Source organism: Meleagris gallopavo, chromosome 2 (genome assembly GCF_000146605.3).
Source record: "Meleagris gallopavo isolate NT-WF06-2002-E0010 breed Aviagen turkey brand Nicholas breeding stock chromosome 2, Turkey_5.1, whole genome shotgun sequence".
NCBI lineage: Eukaryota > Metazoa > Chordata > Aves > Galliformes > Phasianidae > Meleagris > Meleagris gallopavo.
In genome coordinates this window covers 104,880,285-104,901,360 of record NC_015012.2, presented here as the reverse complement: position 1 = coordinate 104,901,360, position 21,076 = coordinate 104,880,285, and the positions used below count along the sequence as shown (strand labels likewise).

Sequence of the window (21,076 nt, the reverse complement as noted above, 5' to 3'; positions counted from 1 at the left end):
TCTCTTGTAATCAAAAATATCATTCACACCAGTAAATCAGTTCCAAAGCTTGATCTCTGAGTAGAAGTTTCTGTAGCTGTGCTGCCGGCTATGTTTTGTAATTTCCCTTGCATTTCTGTTGTTCAGGGTATCCTTGCTGATCCACAGAGTCTGTGGCTCACTGACTTTTACATTTTTCTTAAGACTTTGCTTCAAAATTTTAATTCAATGGAACTGGCAGATTTGAGTGAAAACCCTTCCAAAAATGAGAAGCCCTAAGCCATCATCTTAAATGATGGGTCTTTGTGTTTATAGAGTGATAACTATGTCCTCTAATTTTTAGGACATTTTATGTGCTCCTGAGGCTTTTTGATAATGAGATTTTGCCAAATGATTGTTTAGCTGTTGAATGCTCAGTGCTATGTGTATATTGAGGTAATTATCTAGGAAAGGACTCACAGCAGTGGATAATGGATCAGTTTCCTCCTGACAAAACGAAGTGCACGGAGGGAATGATGTGACTATCACAGGTACAGGCTTTGCTTGACAAGGCCAAATCATGCCATGAGGCTGGGGGCATTTTACCATGTGATATACAAATAGCTTTATTTAACCCATGGATGTAATTGCTAGGAAGCCAGCCTAAGGCTTCCTAAATTTTTGCCTAAATGACACAATACTGTGCATCCCCACCCTTGTGGCTCCCAAACGATTAAATGACTGTTAAATGCCCTTAAATTATTAAACTATTAAATACCCTTTGGCATTTCAGTGCTGAGCTGCTGTCTGAAGTATTGCACATTTCACAGCAAGTCATCTAACACAACTGAGATTATCATTTTGAGTGCTTGCTTACATCTGCTGCATAAACACTTGAAAATGAAGCAACCTGCACTGACCCCCTCCTGCCCTGCGATGATCTAAGTGACCTAACAGTTCTCATTTTTTGTTCCTGATACATATTGCCTGTTTTGCAAAACCAGTTTGTGTGTTGGCGGGCAGTGGCCCTAGGCACACAGCAACACTTTCAAAAGCTTGCCTAGCAGCAAAACCAAAGGAAGCTAGTACTCAGGCAAAAGAGGACTGAGCCTGCTATTTCATTCTAAGGTCATAAATCACTGAAGTTTAGACACGCTTGAGAGCACCAGATCAGATTGCTCCTTTCTGTTTTGTGAAATGCACGGCTTGGTTTTAAGCAGTCAGAACATACTGAGATTTCTGTAGATGGCTGATACCTAACACAGCCCCACTCATCAATGCAGCACCAAGATGGCCATGTCAGGTAAGCAGTGCTCACCTGATGCTTATGATTCCTTGTTGCTGCCCTGCAGGGGACAGCTACCATCAACCTTTTCCTCTGATGACTGTCAAGTGCCTTAGGTTGCATTACAGTGAGATGCACAGCTGGTAGTGGTTAATGTTGTTCTACTGCTTCCAAGGGGAGGAGCTGGGTTTCTCCTGTGAAATACAGAGATAGAGCAAGCGCTGTAAATGAGGGAGGAAGGCCACGCAAAATCTTGTAGCTAATGCTGTATAAGTAGCTTACATAATGTGAAACTTCTGTATAACCTTTTCTCAGCATAATCTTTAACAAATTTATTTTTCCCCTGCTATGTCCATGCACACCAGACTCAGCTGCAGTGCTGTATTTGGTGTAATTTTACCAAGCAGAGTGGTATTCATATAAGGCCTGGCCTCAAACGTGGCTATGGCCATACCATCAGTCTAGGAAGAAGCAAGAGCTTGGACTCATGGCTTCCTGTTACTAGGCTGGAGCCTGAACCAGCAGTCAGCCCTTTTTGTCATAGGTAAATACTGATACAAAATCTGTGACTCTACAACCTCACAGCGATCAGCTTTGGTTTCTAACGCTCAAAGAAATTTTTAATGAGTACCAGAAACAGTGAGTGATCATGTCTCTTGGATAGGTTGTTAGTGGAGAATTGCCTTACATTTTTCAAATTAATGGTGAGCTTGTGCTGTGTAAACTCTGTGGAAATTGTCCATCATGAAAAGATTTGCTTAGCTGCTCACTTGTTGGAAGAAAATAAGGAATTACTCAAACGTGCCTTTCAGTTACTAGCAAGCATTAATAATGTGTCTGGCATGATGCATCAGAGAGGGACAGGCCAGGAAATAGGTTTCTAATTATCCACGGAACAGGTCCAGCCCAGCATGCTGTCTAGTCCTGAAATTTGATGTTCTTATTAGATGTACAAACAAAATTTAAAAGCAAACAAGGAAAAAAATCCTCCGAGCTGCTGATAGTCTTTTGCAGCAACGAGTTCCAGTGGTGCCTCATGCGTAGCATGAAAGAGCATCTTATTCTTTTCTCCGTACTAAGCCTTCTAAAGCTTTTCATTCCCTTTGCATGGAAGATTTCCAGGTTTGTGATTTATGTTACCTGCTCTGAACTCATTCCTTGTTCTGCTGTAGTGAACGAAACCAGACACACTGTTCAACTCTGCAGAGAGCCCAAAACACTTCTATTCCCTCCAGATTACTTGCTCTTTAATGGAGTAGTAGATGTTCAACATATCTCCTCCCACACAATCACAGTGCAGAATTTATGACTCTTTGGGGTGGCAATTTGTTTCCTAGCATTCAGTCTGAGTGTACAGGGAATATGCTTTCCCTCTGCAGTGAGCAAGGAATGTGGGCTTAAGTGCTTCAGAGATGTAGGTGGAATTTGAACATCAATTCTTATTAAGTTAATATGAATGGGGTGTCCGAATTCTCACACAAGCTTTTGAAGTCTCAGCTGCAGCCAGTTTAGCTGGTGCACTGCTAAAAGAACTGCTTTATAAAGGCATTTCTCTGTGATTGCTGGGGTGGGAGCGGCTGTGACGCTGTTGGAGGGAATTTAGGATCTGGAGTCAAACTACATGCCAGCCAGTGATTTCTCAGAAGAAAAACTGGAGAAATATAATGGAGAAACAGACAGGGAAGGGATGGATCTCTGTGGATGGCTCACCTCTATGCTTACAAAATACTGGCAGTATTTTTGCCAGTAATTAATATATAGGCATTATCATATGATGGGGAAGAGGACCTCCAAGCTTAAGGTTCCACTGACTGGAGTGCAGTGGAACATAAATCAGCAATTTATTTTTTTAGGAATGCTATTATGTTATTCCAGTATTCCCAAACCAATTCATGGTGAATCATAGAATCGCAAGGTTGGAAAGGACCTACAAGATCATTTAACCACCCTCCCATCACCATTGCTACCACGAGCACTAACCCATATCTCATAGCTCCTCATCCAGGCACCTCTTGAACTCTGCCAGGGACAGCGACTCCACCCCTTCCTGGGCAGCCATTCCAGTGCCTGACCACTTTCTGAGAGAAAAAGTTTTTCCTCGTGTCTAACCTAAACCTCCTCTGGCACAACTTTTGGCCATTTCCTCAGGTCCTGTTCGTTGCCTGGGAGAAGAGGCCAAACCCCTCCTCACCACAACCTCCCTTCGGGAAGCTGGAGAGAGCAATGAGGTCTCCCCTGTGCCTCCTCTTCTCCAGACTGAACAGTCCCAGCTCCCTCAGCCGTTTCTCATAAGACTCGTGCTCCACACCCCTCACCAGTTTCATTGCCCTTCTCTGGACATGTTCCAGGGCCTCAATGTCTTTTTTGCAGTGAGTGGCCCAAAACTGGACACAGTACTCAAGGTGCAGCCTCACCAGTGCTCAAGGTGCAGCCTCACCAGTGCTGAGTACAAAGGGATGGTTACTTCCCTGCTCCTGCTGGCCACACCATTTCTAATGCAGGCCAGGATGCCATTGGCCCTCTTAGCCACCTGGGCACACTGTCGGCTCATGTTCAACTGAGCATCAACCAGAACCCCCAGGTCCCTTTCCTCTTCACACTCATCCAGCCACTCGTCCCCACGCCCATAGCGCTCCATGGGGTTGTTGTGGCCAAAATGCAGGACCCAGCACTTGGCCTTGTTGAACCTCATCCCATTCACCTCAACCCAGTGATCCAGCTTATCTAGATCCCTCTGTAGAGCCTTGCTACCTTCAGGCAGATCGACACTACCTCCCAACTTGGTGTCATCTGTGGTGCTTCACCACATCCCAGGAGGGCAAGGGAATATCCCATCCTAACACAGCCACAGCTAAGGAATTAGAATCATAGAATCGACGGGGGAGGTTTAGGTTGGATATTGGGAGGAAGTTTTTCAGCCAGAGGGTGGTGAGGCACTGGAACAGGTTGCCCAAGGAGGCTGTGGATGCCCCATCCCTGGAGGCATTCAAGGCCAGGCTGGATGTGGCTCTGGGCAGCCTGGTCTGCTGGTTGGTGACCCTGCACATAGCAGGGGGTTGGAACTGGATGATCATTGTGGTTCTTTTCAACCCAGGCCATTCTATGATTCTGTGATCATTAAGGTTGGAAAAGACCACTAAGATCATCTAGATCATCAACCTGCCACAAGCATGCCCACTGAATTAGCCACATCCCTGACCAATTTAACAGGAACCATAGACCCATGGATTTTACATTCTGCACTATCCCTTTTGTGAAAGCAGAGACTATACAAATGAATAGCAGAATTGTTCTCACAAGGCACAATGAGAAGCTTTCACTCCTTCTCCTTTCTGCTCAATGTTTACATAGCTGATTCCAGGCTATGAGGTAAGTGAATCCTGACTTTACAATACTTCTCTAAATGGCTGCAACAGAAATATTTGCAAGGTGATTTATATTGATCAGAATTTGTTGGTGGAGGAAGAGTTTGAGTTTACTGTCCTCTTACTTAGTGTCTGTTAGCAACATCAAGGAGAAATGGCTATGAAAAGCCTGTTTTTCTGACAGAAAATGGCCAGGAAAGGAGTAATATTGATTCTGTGGTCTTAAATGCTAGCATTTATCTTCTTTGTCTTTGCTTCGCTCTTCCGTATACCAGTTCCTGCATATCACATTCAAAGCAATAAATACCTGGAACTAAGTGATCATATATATTATATTTTGTTTAGCACTGTACAGAATTAGGCCCCTTTTAGCACTGGTCTTATGAAGGGAGTGAGGGAGAGAAAGTCATCCACACATTCCTTATTCATTGATAAGAACCACATCTGTTCAAAATTCTGGATACAGAACACGCTCACAAAAACACATGGAGTAAATAGCAGTGTATTTTGGCTGACTTCAATAAAGGTACATGAAGGCTCTAGAGATTTATCCTGTTTATAGCAGCAGTTGCTGACCCTGTAAATCAAGTGTACTGCTTTAAAGCGAATAATAACCATTTGGGATTTAAAAAAACACAGCAGTCTTTTGTCTCAGTTCAGTGCTTTACCATCCTCTATCTCTTAAGCTTTCAGTCAATAAATGTTCTTTATGTACAAAAAAATGTTCTGAATGTTGTTTACAGAAATCAGTCCCGTTTTGAAAATATGGACTGACTAAATGCCAGATATTGGCCTTGGCCCAGGCTTGGTTGGAGTTCTGAACGGGGCACAATAATGACAGTTGTGCTTATACAACCCTTCTCATCTGTAGGTATAAAAGACCCATGCAGATCATTACAGATTTAGTCCCGTTAATGATTTGTGAAATTTTGTTGGACTTGTTTTGCAAGTTCAGCTCCACAGATTTTTGATGGGGTAATTAGAAAAGATTTTGCTCTAGATAATAAAATCTACCAGCTGCTTTATCACTGGAGTGAGTAGAACGTCTCTAAATTTACTTATGTAGCCTTTCACCCCTGCTGTGTCCAACTGTGAGAAATGGAAATTGTGGGCTACAGTATGGAGCTTCTGGGGGTTTACCACTCAAGATCTTCTACTATTTAAAAAAAAAAAACTGAAAAGTCACCACAGCTCAGGAGATGGTGCTGAGGATCCAACATAGCCGTTTCTCCTCTTGACTTAGCACCCCAGTTAGAAGCAGGGCACCACAACATTATGCTCAATGATTTGTTGCTGAAACTTAAAAAAAAAATCTCAATGCTCACAAAACTCAAAGTCCTGAAAACTGTATTAGTGGTCCTGTGTCTCTCCCTTCAAGTATTAGGAAGGAATTTGAAGCTGCCATAATGCTTCGATAACAGCGCGGCTTTTTGTGTTTATGAACATACAGTGGACACTGGTATGGGGGCAGTGAAGTAGGTGCCACGTGTTAGCAAAATCTGAGTGCTGCTGTGTGCAAATATGTGTAATGTTGAGGAAGCTGAGGATCAGGATGCTGGAGGAACAGTTAGAGACTTTCAGAAGCATTATGTAAAAGGCAGTGTGAAGATGTCTTTCATGTAGCTGCTGACTTTAAGTTTAGACTTGTGGTGTCACATATTCCATTTGGTCTTTGGAATAGAAATTGCATCCTTCTCCACCCAATTGAAAGTGCTTTTGCAACTTCGATTTGGCACTTTTGATTTCCCATTTTGGCAAAAGACAAAATTCATGGGTTCATTTCCTTCCTGTTCTTCTAAATGCCAGTGATTTTTTTGTGGCATCAAAGTTGTTTTGCCCACTGTCTGCCAACCTGCAGTTTTTGTTACTGGAGCTAAGTTTAGATTCTAAATATTGCACTCCAGATGTGTTAATCGGAAATCTTTACCAGCCTTAATTACAAGAGTGTTTGCAAGATTGAGTGCATATTAACTGCAGTTATTGGGTGTATTTTCAATTTTCCCTTTTGAAGACTAAATAGCAATTTGATGTTACTAGTAAGCTGCAGAGTGTAGTGGCCCAGCTTCCTTCTTTGTGACCCAAGGATCCACATGGCAAGAACAGGCTGTGTCCACCTGCACTTTCCAACTTGTGTCAAACCCCAGAAGCAACGATACCAGTCTTCTTCAATTCCAGTCATCCAGGTACTGTGTGGCAGTTTTAAACAGAATGAATGGGAAGCAAAATCACAGCAGAATATTTGCTGCTAGTAATTTAAAGTAGATCAAGCTCAAAAGAGAAAGATACAAATATTTGCACCTGCGTGCAACCAGCTTTCAATTACTGAGAGGTCATTGAGGGTAAGTTTGTACATTATCTGTTCTAGCACCAAAGCGTACTTTTGGGTAGTGCCAGCTAGAAGTTGAGTATAATAGGGTTGATATTCTAAATTCAATTAAGAACCTATTGTGTAGTAACCTTAAATTCTAAAGTGCTTTGTTGTGCAATTATTGCCTAGATGCTTAAAGATATACCAGAATTTTCAGCTTTCTTTTCATACCCATGTACACATGTACGTGCACAATCTGATTTAGATCTACCGTGGCAAAATATAACAAGTAGAGGAGAATCTGAAAAGATGAGATGCAGTTTTGAGAGAGCAGAAAAGTTGCTTGTTTTAATGTTCATTTTTAGTTCCTCTTTTGGAAATCAAATATGCTACAATGAAGAGAAACATCTTGAGTGACAGAGTTTCAACTAGAAAGTGATGATGCACCCATCATGTTATGACACATAATGAAGAGCATGCTGTTTGCTAATTAGTGATACTGTCTGGGGTTTCAGTGCACAACTGTTGCTGAAATGTGTCACTGAACCGTGCATATGTGAATTCTGTAGTTTGGGCAGTGTTGCATGCATGGCAGGAGTCAGCAATGTATGGAGAGATCCTTGAGAAAAAGTTTCTCCTATAAAAACTGGCTGGCCGAGGAAGTCTTGCTCCTGGTGTTTTCTTAGTTGTTCAGCATGTGATTTCATTGCTTTAAATCACATCTTAAAAAAAAAAAAACATGTTTAAGATTATTTTCATGGTGGGGTTGGGAACGTGTGTCTGCCAAGAAAATACTTGCATAATATTACATGGAGGTGCACAACACACTAGTCAACTGTATTGCTTTTATGTTAAAACTTGCTTTACAGATCAGAAAACAGAGACAGGTGATACAAAGCAAAATTCTCCTTCGAATAGTGCCTGGGTAACTAAACTTCCTTATCTTAGTAAAGAAATCTGTTCTGCATGCATAGGGCATGCATGTATGTTACACTCTGCCACCTCCAGTGACAAGTACTTCTTATTGTTCATTGTTATTACTCATTTCAGTGACAGAGAGGAGGAGACAGTCTGTTCTTTCTTGTGCTTTTCCAGAAGATTTGGCTTTGTTTGAACCCGTTACACGGATGAAACTCACAACAACGTACTGCTGAGGGCAAAATTGCCTGGTATTGCTGGGATGCAAGAAAACCAGGTTAAATGTCTGTACCCAGAGCTCGTGGCAAATAGGAAAAAGTAGCTTGTTTTGAGTTTGGCAGCTGAGCACTTTGTTCACTCCAGGAAACTCTAAGCAGGGAGTGTTTGCAGTTTCCTCTCAGTTTCTTTACTGGTACCAAAGAAATGAGAGTAAGAACTTGGAGGCACCTGGCCCCATGCTCCAACTTCCTTTTCATAACATTTAGGACAGTAATGACTAAATGTACTGGAAAATCTAAGGAATATGCAAGAAGGGGCTCTATGATGAAATACGAATAACCTGTAGAATATTTATAATCACATGTAAATAAACACTTGGAATTACAGGGCACAGAAGCATGAGAAGTTTGTAATGTCTGAATTTTTGTTTTTGTTTCAGCTGATTCAGACAAACAAATTAAAACATTATCCCAGCATCCATGGAGACTTCAGCAATGACTTCAAGCAGCCATGTGTCATTTTTACTGGGCATCCCTCTCTAAGATTTGGGGATGTGGTTCATTTCATGGAGTTATGGGGAAAATCTAGCTTGAACACTGTTATATTCACAGGTAAGTAAAATGTGGTTATCATTATGAAATTAGCAATAAGTTGTGCTCTGATGAAGTGTGGCTACATCCTGGGAGCTTTACTTATTTCTTCTGGAGCAGAAGTTTCTGACTCCAGTAAGAGCTCTTTTAAATTAAGACCCCAGAATTGAGTGTAATGACAAATGTAATTATTGTGCCATTTAATTCATTTTAGCCCTGCAGAGCCAACCTTTGCCATGCAGAGTCAATCCTTGCCATTTCTAAGCAAAACCTTTGTTGTGCACAGCAGTAAAATGTCTACAGGAAATTAATTTTTGGATTAGAAGCAGCTGGCTGCAAGTTAAGCTCAGGCAAGACCTGTCTCCATACTCCATTGGAATCAGCAGCCTTTCCTCACACCTTCTCCTGCCCTTTCATCACAACCTCGGACTGCTACTTGACTCCTTTGTAACCTTGTACAACCAGTCTGCTTCTGAAGGTATTTCTGTACTGTCTGCTGGTCAGTAAGTGTTCACCTCATGCAGACTTAGCAGCAGTGGTTTATGCCATTGCTGTCTTTTGGTTGAACTTTGTTTTTCAGACTCCTTTTAGCTGACGGACACATCTGTATCTGAAGCTGAAGGTACAGCTCCAACTAAAAACCTGGGGAGCTATTTCTCAATGACTCAGGCTGCCTGGGACACAACAGCTCCATCTTTGAAGTTCCTTCACTTGTCCCAGAATGTTTCTAATTTTAATGGATTTAATGAATCGAGCGCTATCCACCTCAGAGTGAGCTGTGGTCTCTGATCCTAAGGACAGCTGCATCCCAGGACCATGCCAGTCATTAACAGCAAGACAAAGTATTTGAAACAGAATATGAAGCTTCTGGGAGATTAGCAAAAGGGATGCCTCTTACAGTTTGATCTTCTTTAGAAATGCTTCAGCACCCTCCCTTAAATGACATTCTATCTGAGTGCCTCTCTTTATTCCCTGTGTGTCATCCAGACAGAACCCTACAGTGGGCACTGTTCAGACATGATCATTAAAGCCATTGCTACAGGTTTTATGTGGAAATAATTCTATTATAAATAGGAGAAGTGTTAAGTATAATTCTCAGATAAAAATGTTGTGAATTTTGGACTAGGACAAAAATAATTAGAAATGGGGAGGAGAACACTGAGTAATTGATCAAGCCTATTCCCACAGCAAGTGCGTGATGGAGTCCCACTGTTAAGCTTATTTTCCCCCTCTTTTTAGTGAATAGGACTGCTGGGAAGCATGTAACCTCCTAAAGCAAAGAGATTTGGAAAAGGGTTCATTCTTTCCTTCTTCTTCTCTTAACTAGTGATTGGCAAATCCTTTTGACTGTTTTACAGTATTGGTATGAAAACACATCAGAGTATTGTGACACTGTTATACTGGTTTGGAAAGGAAGGGTTACTGGTAGATTTAAAGCAGCATGTAATTAGTACATACTTCCCTCCTGCAAGAGGAGGGAAGATACAAGAGAGTTCCTGCTGAGCAGATTAGAAACTTCAGTTTCAAGACTGTTTATGCTGGTACACAATGCCACAGCACTCACTTCACAGAATCACGGAATTGTAGGGGTTGGAAGGGATCTCCAGAGATCATCAAGTCCAACCCCTCTGCCAAAGCAGGTTCCCTACACCAGGTTGCACAAGTAGGCGTCCAGGCAGGTCCTGAATATCTCCAGAGAAGGAGACTCTACAACCCCCCTGGGCAGCAACTTCGTAGATGTTATGGTGCCCACCACTCCTGCCCTTTGGGGTAATGTCAGGAAATAGGCCCTAATTAGAGTAAGCAGTAAAAAAGTAGTACAGATATAAATTATTTTGGAAATAGTCATTCTTACTCCATTTGGGACTTCAGTTAAAACCAGAGAATGTACACCCTCTGCTGGGTTGTGTATTTTGTGAACTTTCAGGAAATCAGTGACATTAATCATATCGTGCAAGTGCTACCCACCATCAGTGAGGATCTCAGAAACTGGTCTTTAATGGCAAAACATCTTATTCTGTGCCTTCTTGTAGGAAGAGAGAATTGATCTTTCCATAGCAAGCTAATCCTTCCATGAAATGAGGAAATAGAACAGGCTTCTATTAGAGCTTGGCTCTGTCAAGTTGTTAAAATGTCCCAATGGAGGGCATAACGACTTATGGATACTTTAGGCCATGGTCTTTGAGATTAATTCCCAGTCTATACTTCAAGTAAATCTCCAGTTGACATTTATGTTGGTTGTAGTGACCTTGGAGTGCCCAGTGATTCCAGGCACTTCTTGTGGTTTGTTACTTAAAGTTGTCTGTGTCTTTTTGTCTTTAGAGTCTATCTCTGTCCATAGGCATATATACTCAGCAGGATGTTCCTACCTCTTTATGGCTGTCTCAGCTGGAACAAAGACTTATTTGTCTGCAGAAATTCCTAGCAGATTAAATTCTCCTGGTCTTAGCACCTCCAGTGGAAATCTGGAGCACTTCATTCTAGGATTTTTATTATTAAATTATCTAGCTTCTCCTATTTTGAGATAAAACTGCCTGGAGTAATGGGAGAAATATGGTCCATTGAAGGAGTATGTGACAGCAGATCACGTTCTAACTTCTCCTGTTGAAGGCTCATTGTTTCTAGTAGTTAGGACCTTTAAACTACAAGGCAGTCATACTTAGTCATAACTAAGTCATAACTTAATAATTATGATAGTGCTTCTTTAGTCCACAGGAGCTAGCTAGTCTCTAGCTTTCCAATTTGAAATGTAAGAAACAACTTCAAGAGAATAAAGACTAGCACAGCAGCCAAGGCAGGACACCAGCTGTGAGTGAGGCATAGAGCTGCTCTGCTTGCTTGTGTCATCTGCATATGTTACCACTGAAGCAGCATTGGATAGATTATTGATTAAACATATTGAATTCTACTGAGCCACAAGAAGTTCTAGAGGAAAACACGATAGAAATAGTCCACTTCTTGCTCTCACTCTGATAACAGCAGCGCGTTAAAAACTGACTCCCTAGGAGATCTTTAAACAGCTCATGCATGCCACATTAGTGCTGTACAGTGGAAGATTTTATAACTTTGTCACATAGTTGTAAATCAGATGTCTTAGGGAAAAAGCTAAAGACCTGTAATTCTCTCAGAAAATGTGTTCTTGACGAGTACTGCCTCCCATCATGCAATTGAATTCTGTTTTTTTAGTGTCTTCAAAGTAGCAATTGCACTGTATCACGATTTCATGTTAAGACTAGCTCCAGTTATGTTTTCACATGTTTTAAATGTTGGAAGTCCTGTGTTAGAGTTACAATTTCGACCTTAGAATTTGGGTATTGGAATTCCTCACTTTTCCATGCCTACTTATGTCCTCAGTACTTGCTCAGAGAGACCGTAGGTTTGGTGCCGTTCTGGAAACATAGGGCAAGAAATACATGTGTAGATTATCTGAACCTACTGATTCAAAAATATGTACTTTGAGTAGTTGCAGCCTCATGACATTTTCAGAAACAAACAGTCAAATCTGTGTCATCCACACTGCCAGATGGGATGGAAAAATTCTCTTCTAATAACTTTTTAATTTACCGTGTGCCGTTTCGTTGTACATCTTTAGCAGAGTGGTTGACTGAAGTTTTCTTTCTTTTTCCCCAGCATATTTTAAAATGTCCTCTGGTTTAATCCTATTTGACAATAGTTTTTCAACTGGCTACTTTCTCAGTAGTCTTATTATGCATTGCTATTTATTGCCTCTTTTTGCATTACTGTTTTTGGGCTTTGATTCATTGGCACTAGCACATGTGCTTTTAACTAGCATGGCTGTTTGCCCAGTCTAAGTTCTGTTTCATCTTTGGCAATTCATGGCTTTTGAGGCATCCAATAAGATATTTTCGTACAAGTATCATTTTTTGTTAATATTTCTCACTTAGATGTTCCCAGGCAGCTACACTGACGCTTGCTTTAAACTCAGTTAAATTGCCCCTTTGACAGTTCCAAACATGTGTATCATTGGTTGATATTATTTCCTGTTCTCACAAGGTAAATATAACCACATCATGACCACTGATACTTAGATGTATCAGATTTTTAGGCTAGCAATTATCTTTACCAGTCGAATGAGCTCCAGTATTGAATGTTGGATACCATCATGGATGCTCTACATCCATTATAAAATGCTAAGGTCATTATTTTTTGCTGTCTGCATGACAAAACTGGTTCTCTGATTCCTCCCCTGCCCCAGCCAGGCCACCCAGAGCAGAGTGCCCATGTCCAGGGGCTTTGGAAGATCCCCAAGGAGGAGAGTCCACAGCCTCTCTGGTCCCTGTGCCACAGCTCCACACCCAGCACAGAAGCACTTTCTGATCCATGGATCCTACACCACGTCATGTATCAGACCTTGCATTTTTGATCCACGCACCAAAAAATAGTAAAAACAGTATTATGTGTTGTATTACTCTATGTGAGTAAAAGTACATTCAGTGCATGGCTTTTTCCTGGCACACCACCAGTCTCATTTTTCGAAGTCAGTGCTAAAAGTACAAGGGGAAATTGAGACTTACTAGATCTAGTAAAGATATCAACTGAAAACACAATCACAGCCCATCTCAGCTTCTGGGTAGCCCCTAATGTAAGCAGCCTGCAGTTCATACTGACCTGTCTCTGCTGACATAACTGGAAGGCCCAATTTCCTTCCATTTCAGTAAGAGAGCACCTTACAGATCCTCTTTGGTTGTATTAAAATGTAGACCCTTGTTTTTCCACCTACCACTTAGATAGAAAAAAAAGATGCTGGAGAGAAAAAGGGTTGCAAGGTAATGTGTTTGCAGGAAGGGACATTTGCACAGGTTTAGCCAAGATACAGTCTTTGTGCTACATTCCTGCCACAGTGAAAAACAAGCTGACATTTGGGTTACCTTATGATACCAAAACTTAGACATCTTGCCTTCTTTTACAGGATCTTAAATGATTAAAAAATAAGAGGTAATGGTTTTGCCTTGATTAAATTTGTTATAAAAATCATGCAGTAATGTGTTCAGATGAAGTAGTATTGCTCTGTAGCTTGATTAAGGTAAGTCTAATTGGGGGATTAATTTTCATCAGATTAACTGAAAATATTGGATGGGGGAAGGAAGGAGGGAAAAGAAATGTATAGCAGAATTAGCTTTGCTATAAAACAGCTTGTCTAGACTGGAATGTGGAATGAGAGATGAACCAGGCCACCTTTGTTCTCAATAGACATTCCATATTTTCAACATTTGTCTTTTCAGAACCAGATTTCTCTTACCTGGATGCTCTGGCTCCTTATCAACCTTTGGCCATGAAATGTGTTTACTGCCCCATTGATACAAGACTGAATTTTATCCAGGTGTCTAAATTGCTCAAAGAAGTCCAGGTAATGAGTTCTTATTGCCTTTTCTTACGTTTCTTCACACATTCATCTGAAATAAACAAGTTGGTTGTGACTGTTACGTTAAATAATGGCAAAATAAGATAACACACAGGTTTGTTCTCTATAAGAGAGCACAGAGAATGAGAACTTTTTCATTGTTCTTTCCCCTGCTTGTTTATATTAGCCTCTCTGTGTCTGATTCAGCCCTAATGTAAGGTGTACCAAGCGCAGATCATCCTCTGTGCCCTCAACTTTAACCATCTCCTCCATGCCTGTAACTTAATCCTGCACTTGATCCTTGCCATGATTCTGGCATTGCTGCTTTGGAGTCTCACTCACATATTACTTCCAAATCGACTGCTTTTCTCATTCCATTTGCACAGTCTGTCCTTCTTTGTCTAGGAAGAAGGGCAGAGCTTTCAGGTAGTCTCTGCTTCTCCCTGCTTCTGCTAAAATTTGGATTCTGACTCGTGACATCATTAAATTAACACCCCCTTTTTTTTTCTGGCTGAGCTTTTCCCTTGGATTTGTCTTCAGCTCATCATACACAAAAATGCATGTTCTTCCAAACCTCTTGATGTCTCGATCATCCTATCTGCTCATTCTGTGACCTGGCTTGTCACTGCACAACTGGTGGAAATTACATTGCCTGTTTTTCTTCCTCCATGTAACTACTGAAGTATGCTGTTCCCAAAGCAGCTGGCAGAAACTCTGTCATATCCTTTGGCTTCCTTAAATCCTGTGGTGATCCCTGTGGTAATCAGCTTGTTTATGCTTTGTTAACGCATTGCTGACAAGTCGTGAAAACTCGGAGTTGCCTATTTTGCTAACGTTTGTGCAGTCTTGTGCTTTGATGTGTTTGCCTCACTCCATGCCATTTTGTGATGGTCTGCACCACTGCTGTACTTGCTTCCAATTTTGATGACAAGCATTTGGATGAGAATGCTGTTGAACATTTTAATTTTTTTCTCCCCTTATGGCAGCTAACATATCTGCTGATATTGATGTAGTGCTTAAAGATACAAATTTAGGCCTTGTTACTCTGGGCAATGTCTGTATACAAAGTAAATACTGCTTGTTCCTTGGACAGTTTGTTTCAATCCTGATTGGATCTTGTGGTTTTCATCTTTTTGATGTTGTTTTCATAGAGTTAAGTTAGCTTGCTAACATCAATCTGCAGACCTCCTTATGGCAACAATTACAGATGTAGGGCAGAACCGACCAGGCATTTCTGTAAGTCACCACAGTCCTCTTTTCCAGCCTCTCCATGTAGTTTGCCCGGAGCAGTACACTCAACCACCACCCTCCCAGTCTCACCGTACAGATTTGATGATAGACTGTCAGCCTCCACCAATGTCCTACCGCAGAGCAGAGGTCCTGACTCTTCCCTATAAACGACGCTATGAGAAGATCGAAATCATGCCAGAAGTAAGTAACAAAAGGTGGGGAAAAGATGAGGCTTCTGCTCGTACTTTGAGCTGCATTTCAGTAGCCAATTTGACTAGACATAGCCTGCATCTGTGATTTACTCTTGACTCTGAACACACAAAGCATTTTTTGTCAAGTAGAGTGTTAAAGCATTTTTGAAGGGAATTTCATTCTGTAAATTAAGAAGAATTGGAGAAAAATGAAACATCATGGGCAAGTAAAAGGTATCTTCAGGTTAATTGTTCTTTGCAGGGACACATCACGTCTCCAACTGCAGAACAAAAGGCAATCTCTGCTAGCCAGCTGTGAAGAAAACCAGTTATTGCCTGCTTACAGATGGGAAAGCAGAGACACTGCAGTTTGAATTAGTAGTACAGGGCCATGAAAAGGATTGAGAGAGATTGGGAGTTAGTAGCCAGGACTTGTCTTTCTCCTTCCCCAGCTGTGCCTGCTGTGAGAAATACCCTTTCCTTTCAGTAGTAGTATTCAGGTGAATGTTAAAGACACTGCAGTAAAATGGTTCATTTGTGTTAGAACGGTTTCAATAAGTGGTTAATTCCTATGGACTCCCAAAATCCGACAGGTAATGAGCTGTTTGTAGCCATCTATAATGTGGACTGCTTATGGCTGCAACATCTATTAATAATTTATTACACCCATAAATTTTATACAAATGTGCTCATAATACAAAAGGTGATCCATATTCTAGCAGATATGATATTAAATATTTTTTTTAACAATTCAGTCAACACAAAGGTGTCCTTGGATCAAAGATGACAGTGACATTTTACAAGAAGGTGTTACTGCCCTCTGGATATTGAATATACAAGTCTGCTTTTCATCAGAGACCCAGCTTGCAGCCTGCCTGCTGTTTTGATTCCTCTGAAGCCATTGGTTTTTCCTTAAACTCTGAGGTTGCAAGTGAGGCTTTATATGTGAGCCTATCCCTTGTCAGCCTGGTGAAACAGGTGGGTATCAGCTTCTCTTGCAAACAGAATGCAAATCAGCACATATGCTAGAAGTGAATATTTGCCAACCCTTGTGCATTGTGAAGTTCCTAATAGAGGAGAGGGTTCTCTAAATCATAGCTATGCTGGTGCATGGGTTTTGTGCTCTGTCAGAGTCCTCCTGGATGATTTGCACAAGTCCAAATATAAAATGCAACTGAAAGCAGAAAGAGTGAACACAAAGGCACTAAGTACTGCAGAGTTTCCTGGCAGAATTTATTAGTCCAAAGGCACTGCTATGCTCATAGGGCTAAAGCATCAGAAAACGAGTCAGTGGTTCTTTTGCTGGGCTGGCTGTTTGCAGCACGATCCCTTGCACTTGAGGCTCAGCAGGCTTTGTGGATTCAGCACCAGTAAGAACATGACTTCTATTTCTCAACTCCAGATCTCCTTTTTGTGCCATCTCTCTAAAGTGAAAAGATTCTTTCTACAGATTGTAGTAAAAATGGTACATGGAAATAATAGTGCTTCCCAAAACTGCTGGGATGTCAGAGGAAGGGTACATGGTACACAGTGTGGTATTCACCAAGCTGGGACTGGTTATCAAAAAAGCATGCAGAAAAGAAAAACAGGTTTCTACTGCATTCACTTCAACTCAGAGTTATATGAGATGCATATATAAGAACATTGACAGAAACTGCCTGTTTTCTCCTCTGTCAAATATGTCAAATTGCTTTCATGCAGGAGTCCTAGCTTCAAAGCTGTTTGTCTGCTCAGGGCGTGGAAACATCTCTTGTGATTTTTCACATCCAGGTATTTCCCCTAGGTTCCGAAGCTGTTCTTCTCAACTCAATGCAACAAGCTACTTGGTGTATAATGGCTCTCCTAAAAAGGTTAAGATGATACAAAAATAGATCAGAAGGCTGTTGTCCTGCCACACTGGGGCACAGTGGAGGGAGGGAAGTACTTCCTTCCCTTAGGGTGTTCTTTGAGAGTCAGAACGTTTTTGATGAGAGCTAGGCAGTGATTCAAGGGTTTCAATAGGATATCATTCCCCAGCACTGAGGTATGCAAATCATCCTCAAAAAGAGATCTTGATCATTTTTTCCAAGGGAACTTGTTAGAGGAGTAGTCATGCCAAATTTGTAGTGATCACAGACTGTCTCCCTGAACAATCTCTTTTTCAGCAGGTGTTCATGGCATCACTGTTTGAGGCTGATTTTTGCTTCCAGCTTGACCTGCAGTGAGGTGATAAGGCAGAGGGGGGTTGGGATGCTGCCTCCCACCCTTTCTTGCTTTGGTCTCAATCTCAGCAGCATAGCTGAAAACTGCTGAGAAGTGTAACTACGTAATCTCTCCTATTCTGTACAACAGTCAGTCCTAAAGGATTGGTGATTTTCAAGTAAATAAGAGAAGGATGTCTGTTTTCATTCCCTGTATTATCTTTAATGCTTACTACCTAAATAAATAGTGGTACATTCTTACCTCCTGAGTAATTTTTTGTGGTAGGCTTGCCTCATTTTCTCTCCTGTTTGACTGTCCCTTTGTGCAGAGGGATCATTAGGACACTGGTTTATAAAGGCTGGTATGGATAGGCTGTTGCTTTCAGGCAGGTTTACATAGTGGTAGCAAAAAAAGTTAGCTGTAACTCCCCTATCTGCTGGGCTGGTTGTGCAAGACAGAATTGCAGATATGATCAATGAAGTTCCCCCACTGGAGACCATTTACTGCTTTATGTTCTTTTTCTGTAGTTTCATCCAGGAAAACCTCTTTAAGGGTGCCTGAATACATAGATTTTCTGTACTGCAAGGAAAGGGCATTTGTTTCACATGGGCTACCACCAGCTCTGAGGTTGTGAAGGCTTAGGTGGCAGCTGGAAATGACATGTCAGGGCTCCTGGCAAATCTTGTGAAGGCTTGTTATTTGTCAATAACATGTTAGCCAAAAATGAAGTCTTGACCAGGGCCCTTTACTAACATCCACAGTCCTATTTCAGAAATGGAGATGTGTTCAAGCCTATGACTCAGTTTTTAGAGCTTTTGCAAACCAAACAGTTGGCTCAGCATGGTTTCAGTCACTGCAGACTGACAGCACGGTAGTGTGAAATTTCCTTACCAGAACTATTTCAGTGGTTCAGATTCTGGCCTGCCAGACTCCTGTAATGTACTGATGGGGCTGGAGCTTGTCTGCATTTCAATCACTTCACCAAAGTGCAGTCAGGTCAAAGCAGGGCTGTTGTATCATAATGAGATTTACTTTCAGAGCAGCTTTTGTTTAGAGAGAGGTTTTAACAGTCCCAAGGCATCAGGCTGAAATGGCTCTCAGGGGTATTACAGAAGCCTTTACACTTCAACGAATTTGTTCTTCTTAGCATTTGCTTTTCACTTTTAAAAATAATTTTTTTAAAAAGATTGCTTCCTGGAAATTGGTAGGTATTGTCTGTTCACAGGAGAATGATGGGAAAATAGAAAACACCTTCTGGAGCAAACAGATAAATTAAACAGTAGTGTTTGAGCAAATAATGTACCTCCAGTTTAATTAGAGCTGAACAGTGATGCGGATCACTTGATTTCAGCAGCAGACTGACTTCAGTGAGGGCTGTTTTTAAAACATCCTATTTGCAAGTTCTTCAGGACACAGGCCAGTACAGGAGAGTGTGAATGTGCAGTGCACATTCCAACATGAAGTGAAATTACAGGGAACTGCTGCAGAGAAAACAGACACTTGGCAGCTCATTGCGGTTATGTAGCTTTCATTCTGTCCTCCTCCTGTCCTGACTTCTCTTTCCACACACAACTTTACCAATTCTTATTCAAGAGAAAGAGTGGTGAAAAATGCCTTCCATCTTACCTCTCCAACTTCCCATTCCGGGCACTAAAAAGTTTGATTTCTGTCTTTCTGCAAACCCTCAACTTATTTTGGTGACCCCACTTTATCCATTCTCCTGACATTTCTCTTCCTTTCTCCCCAGCTTTTCCTACTTGTATAAGGATGCTGTAGTCTCACTTATAAAGTAGATGTGTTTCTTTCTTTCTTTCTTTTTTTTTTTGCTGCATCTTTTCCCTGGTTAGCCTCATCCAGAGGCTGTTCTATTTAGATCAAATGAAGCTCAAATCTGCTTTTCTACTCCCGACCTGATTTTGCCTGTCCACATTAATATCTAGATTTGTTTCTTCATTTCTGATGTCTGGCTGTAAGGTAACAGTCATTTTTGATGAGGTACTCACCTCTTTTTTTCCAATAAGCTTCAACAGTGTCTCATTCTGACCCACAAACCGGTTACTATATTGTAAATGTTTTGATTGATGCCCTTTTATATCTTTCAGATGATTCATCTTTTGCATCTATAAGCTAGTTGCCTTGGCTTTGAAGGTATTTTGCATCCTTGCTTGCCCTACATGTCATTTTTCATTCAGGTCTGGGGCTAATTACTTCTTCTGATGATTCCAACTTCTTCTGTCCTCTTCCGAGTGCCTCAGACAATTTGTTTCCTGCCTGCTTCCAGGCTATGCAGCATACTGATGAAGAGCTCCATTAAACAACCATAAATCTACTTCATTATACTTTTTAAATGGCTCCTTAAAACTGTCTCTATGCACAGTATAAGCAAAAAGCTAGAGGTTAGCTTTTATGTGCTGACATTTTATACCTACAGTCCCACTCGGGATTGTTTCCTGTTGGTTGTTCTGTGTCCTTCTGTTTTTGTCTCTGTGGTTTGAGATAAAGTTCATCATGTTGATCTGGTCCATTAGTGGGACTTTCCAATAGTGCATAAGTGCAAGCAGCAGAAGTAGAGATGAGAGCTGCCTGCTCTATGTACATGGAAAAGAAGAGGTTTGTTTGATTGCTTAGAAACACAGGAGTACCCCTTCAGCCTCCACTTTATTTCTCCACCAGATTTTGACTCTACAGAAGACTGAATTTAAGCTAGAGACTTGTGCAAACAATATCCACAACTTCATGTATTTATGGCATGATCCTTCATTCACTGAGGTTAATGAGACCTTACAGTGTGCTGCAGGGATCTGTCACAGACCCACAGGGAAGGAAAGGGTTTGGGTTATTTAATAACCCAACCATCTCATTTAAAGCACTTGAATTACATAAAATCTGAGGCAGAAGCCCCAACAAGACATGACGCTGATAACCCACTAATTATTACATAGATGAGCTCTTAGTTCTGGGATGTTTGCTCTTCTCTGTTGGAAATGCCCTTGTTCCATTAAGTCTTGTTAGAAAGATTCCCCAGGTAATGTCTGTTCTGCTGTCCCATGGCTTACAGATGCTTGTCACCTAGTTTAATGTCCTGGTTGGTTCACAGGCATGTTTGAATCTCTAGGCCTTTCCCATTGTGGTGCAAGTGTACAACCACATATCTTTTTGTTTCCTCTGCAGGATCAAATACTTGCAAACTTCCTGCACTCAGACTCTGCCTGGTTTAGCAGATGGTACAAAGCCAAGGCTGAGTCTGTGTGATATGCTGGCCCACAGTGTAATCTCTTGTGCATTTCTCTGTCTGGTTTTGAGTGATTTGACAGTAGAGCTTCTGGCACTTCAGTAGTGAAGGGATAAGAAAAGGCAGAGAGGTAGGAGGTGAGGTAGATTGTCTTCCTCTCCTGACACTGCCTTCCAAATAAAACTGAGTGACAACGTGAAGACAATGTTTTTTCCTTTTTTCTTCTTTTTTTTTTTT

General features: G+C 41.3%; 1 protein-coding gene across 2 annotated transcripts in view; it reads left to right on the top strand.

Annotated features, from left to right (window-relative positions):
- Window positions 1-21,076, top strand: part of INTS9 (integrator complex subunit 9) — a 71,290-nt gene that overhangs the window by 39,295 nt on the left and 10,919 nt on the right. For both annotated transcript variants that reach the window (XM_010708087.3, XM_019613386.2), the window contains 3 exons: window positions 8,493-8,664; window positions 13,887-14,011; window positions 15,269-15,436. In XM_010708087.3, the coding sequence (XP_010706389.1) occupies window positions 8,493-8,664; window positions 13,887-14,011; window positions 15,269-15,436 (465 nt within the window). The remainder of the gene's footprint in view (window positions 1-8,492; window positions 8,665-13,886; window positions 14,012-15,268; window positions 15,437-21,076) is intronic.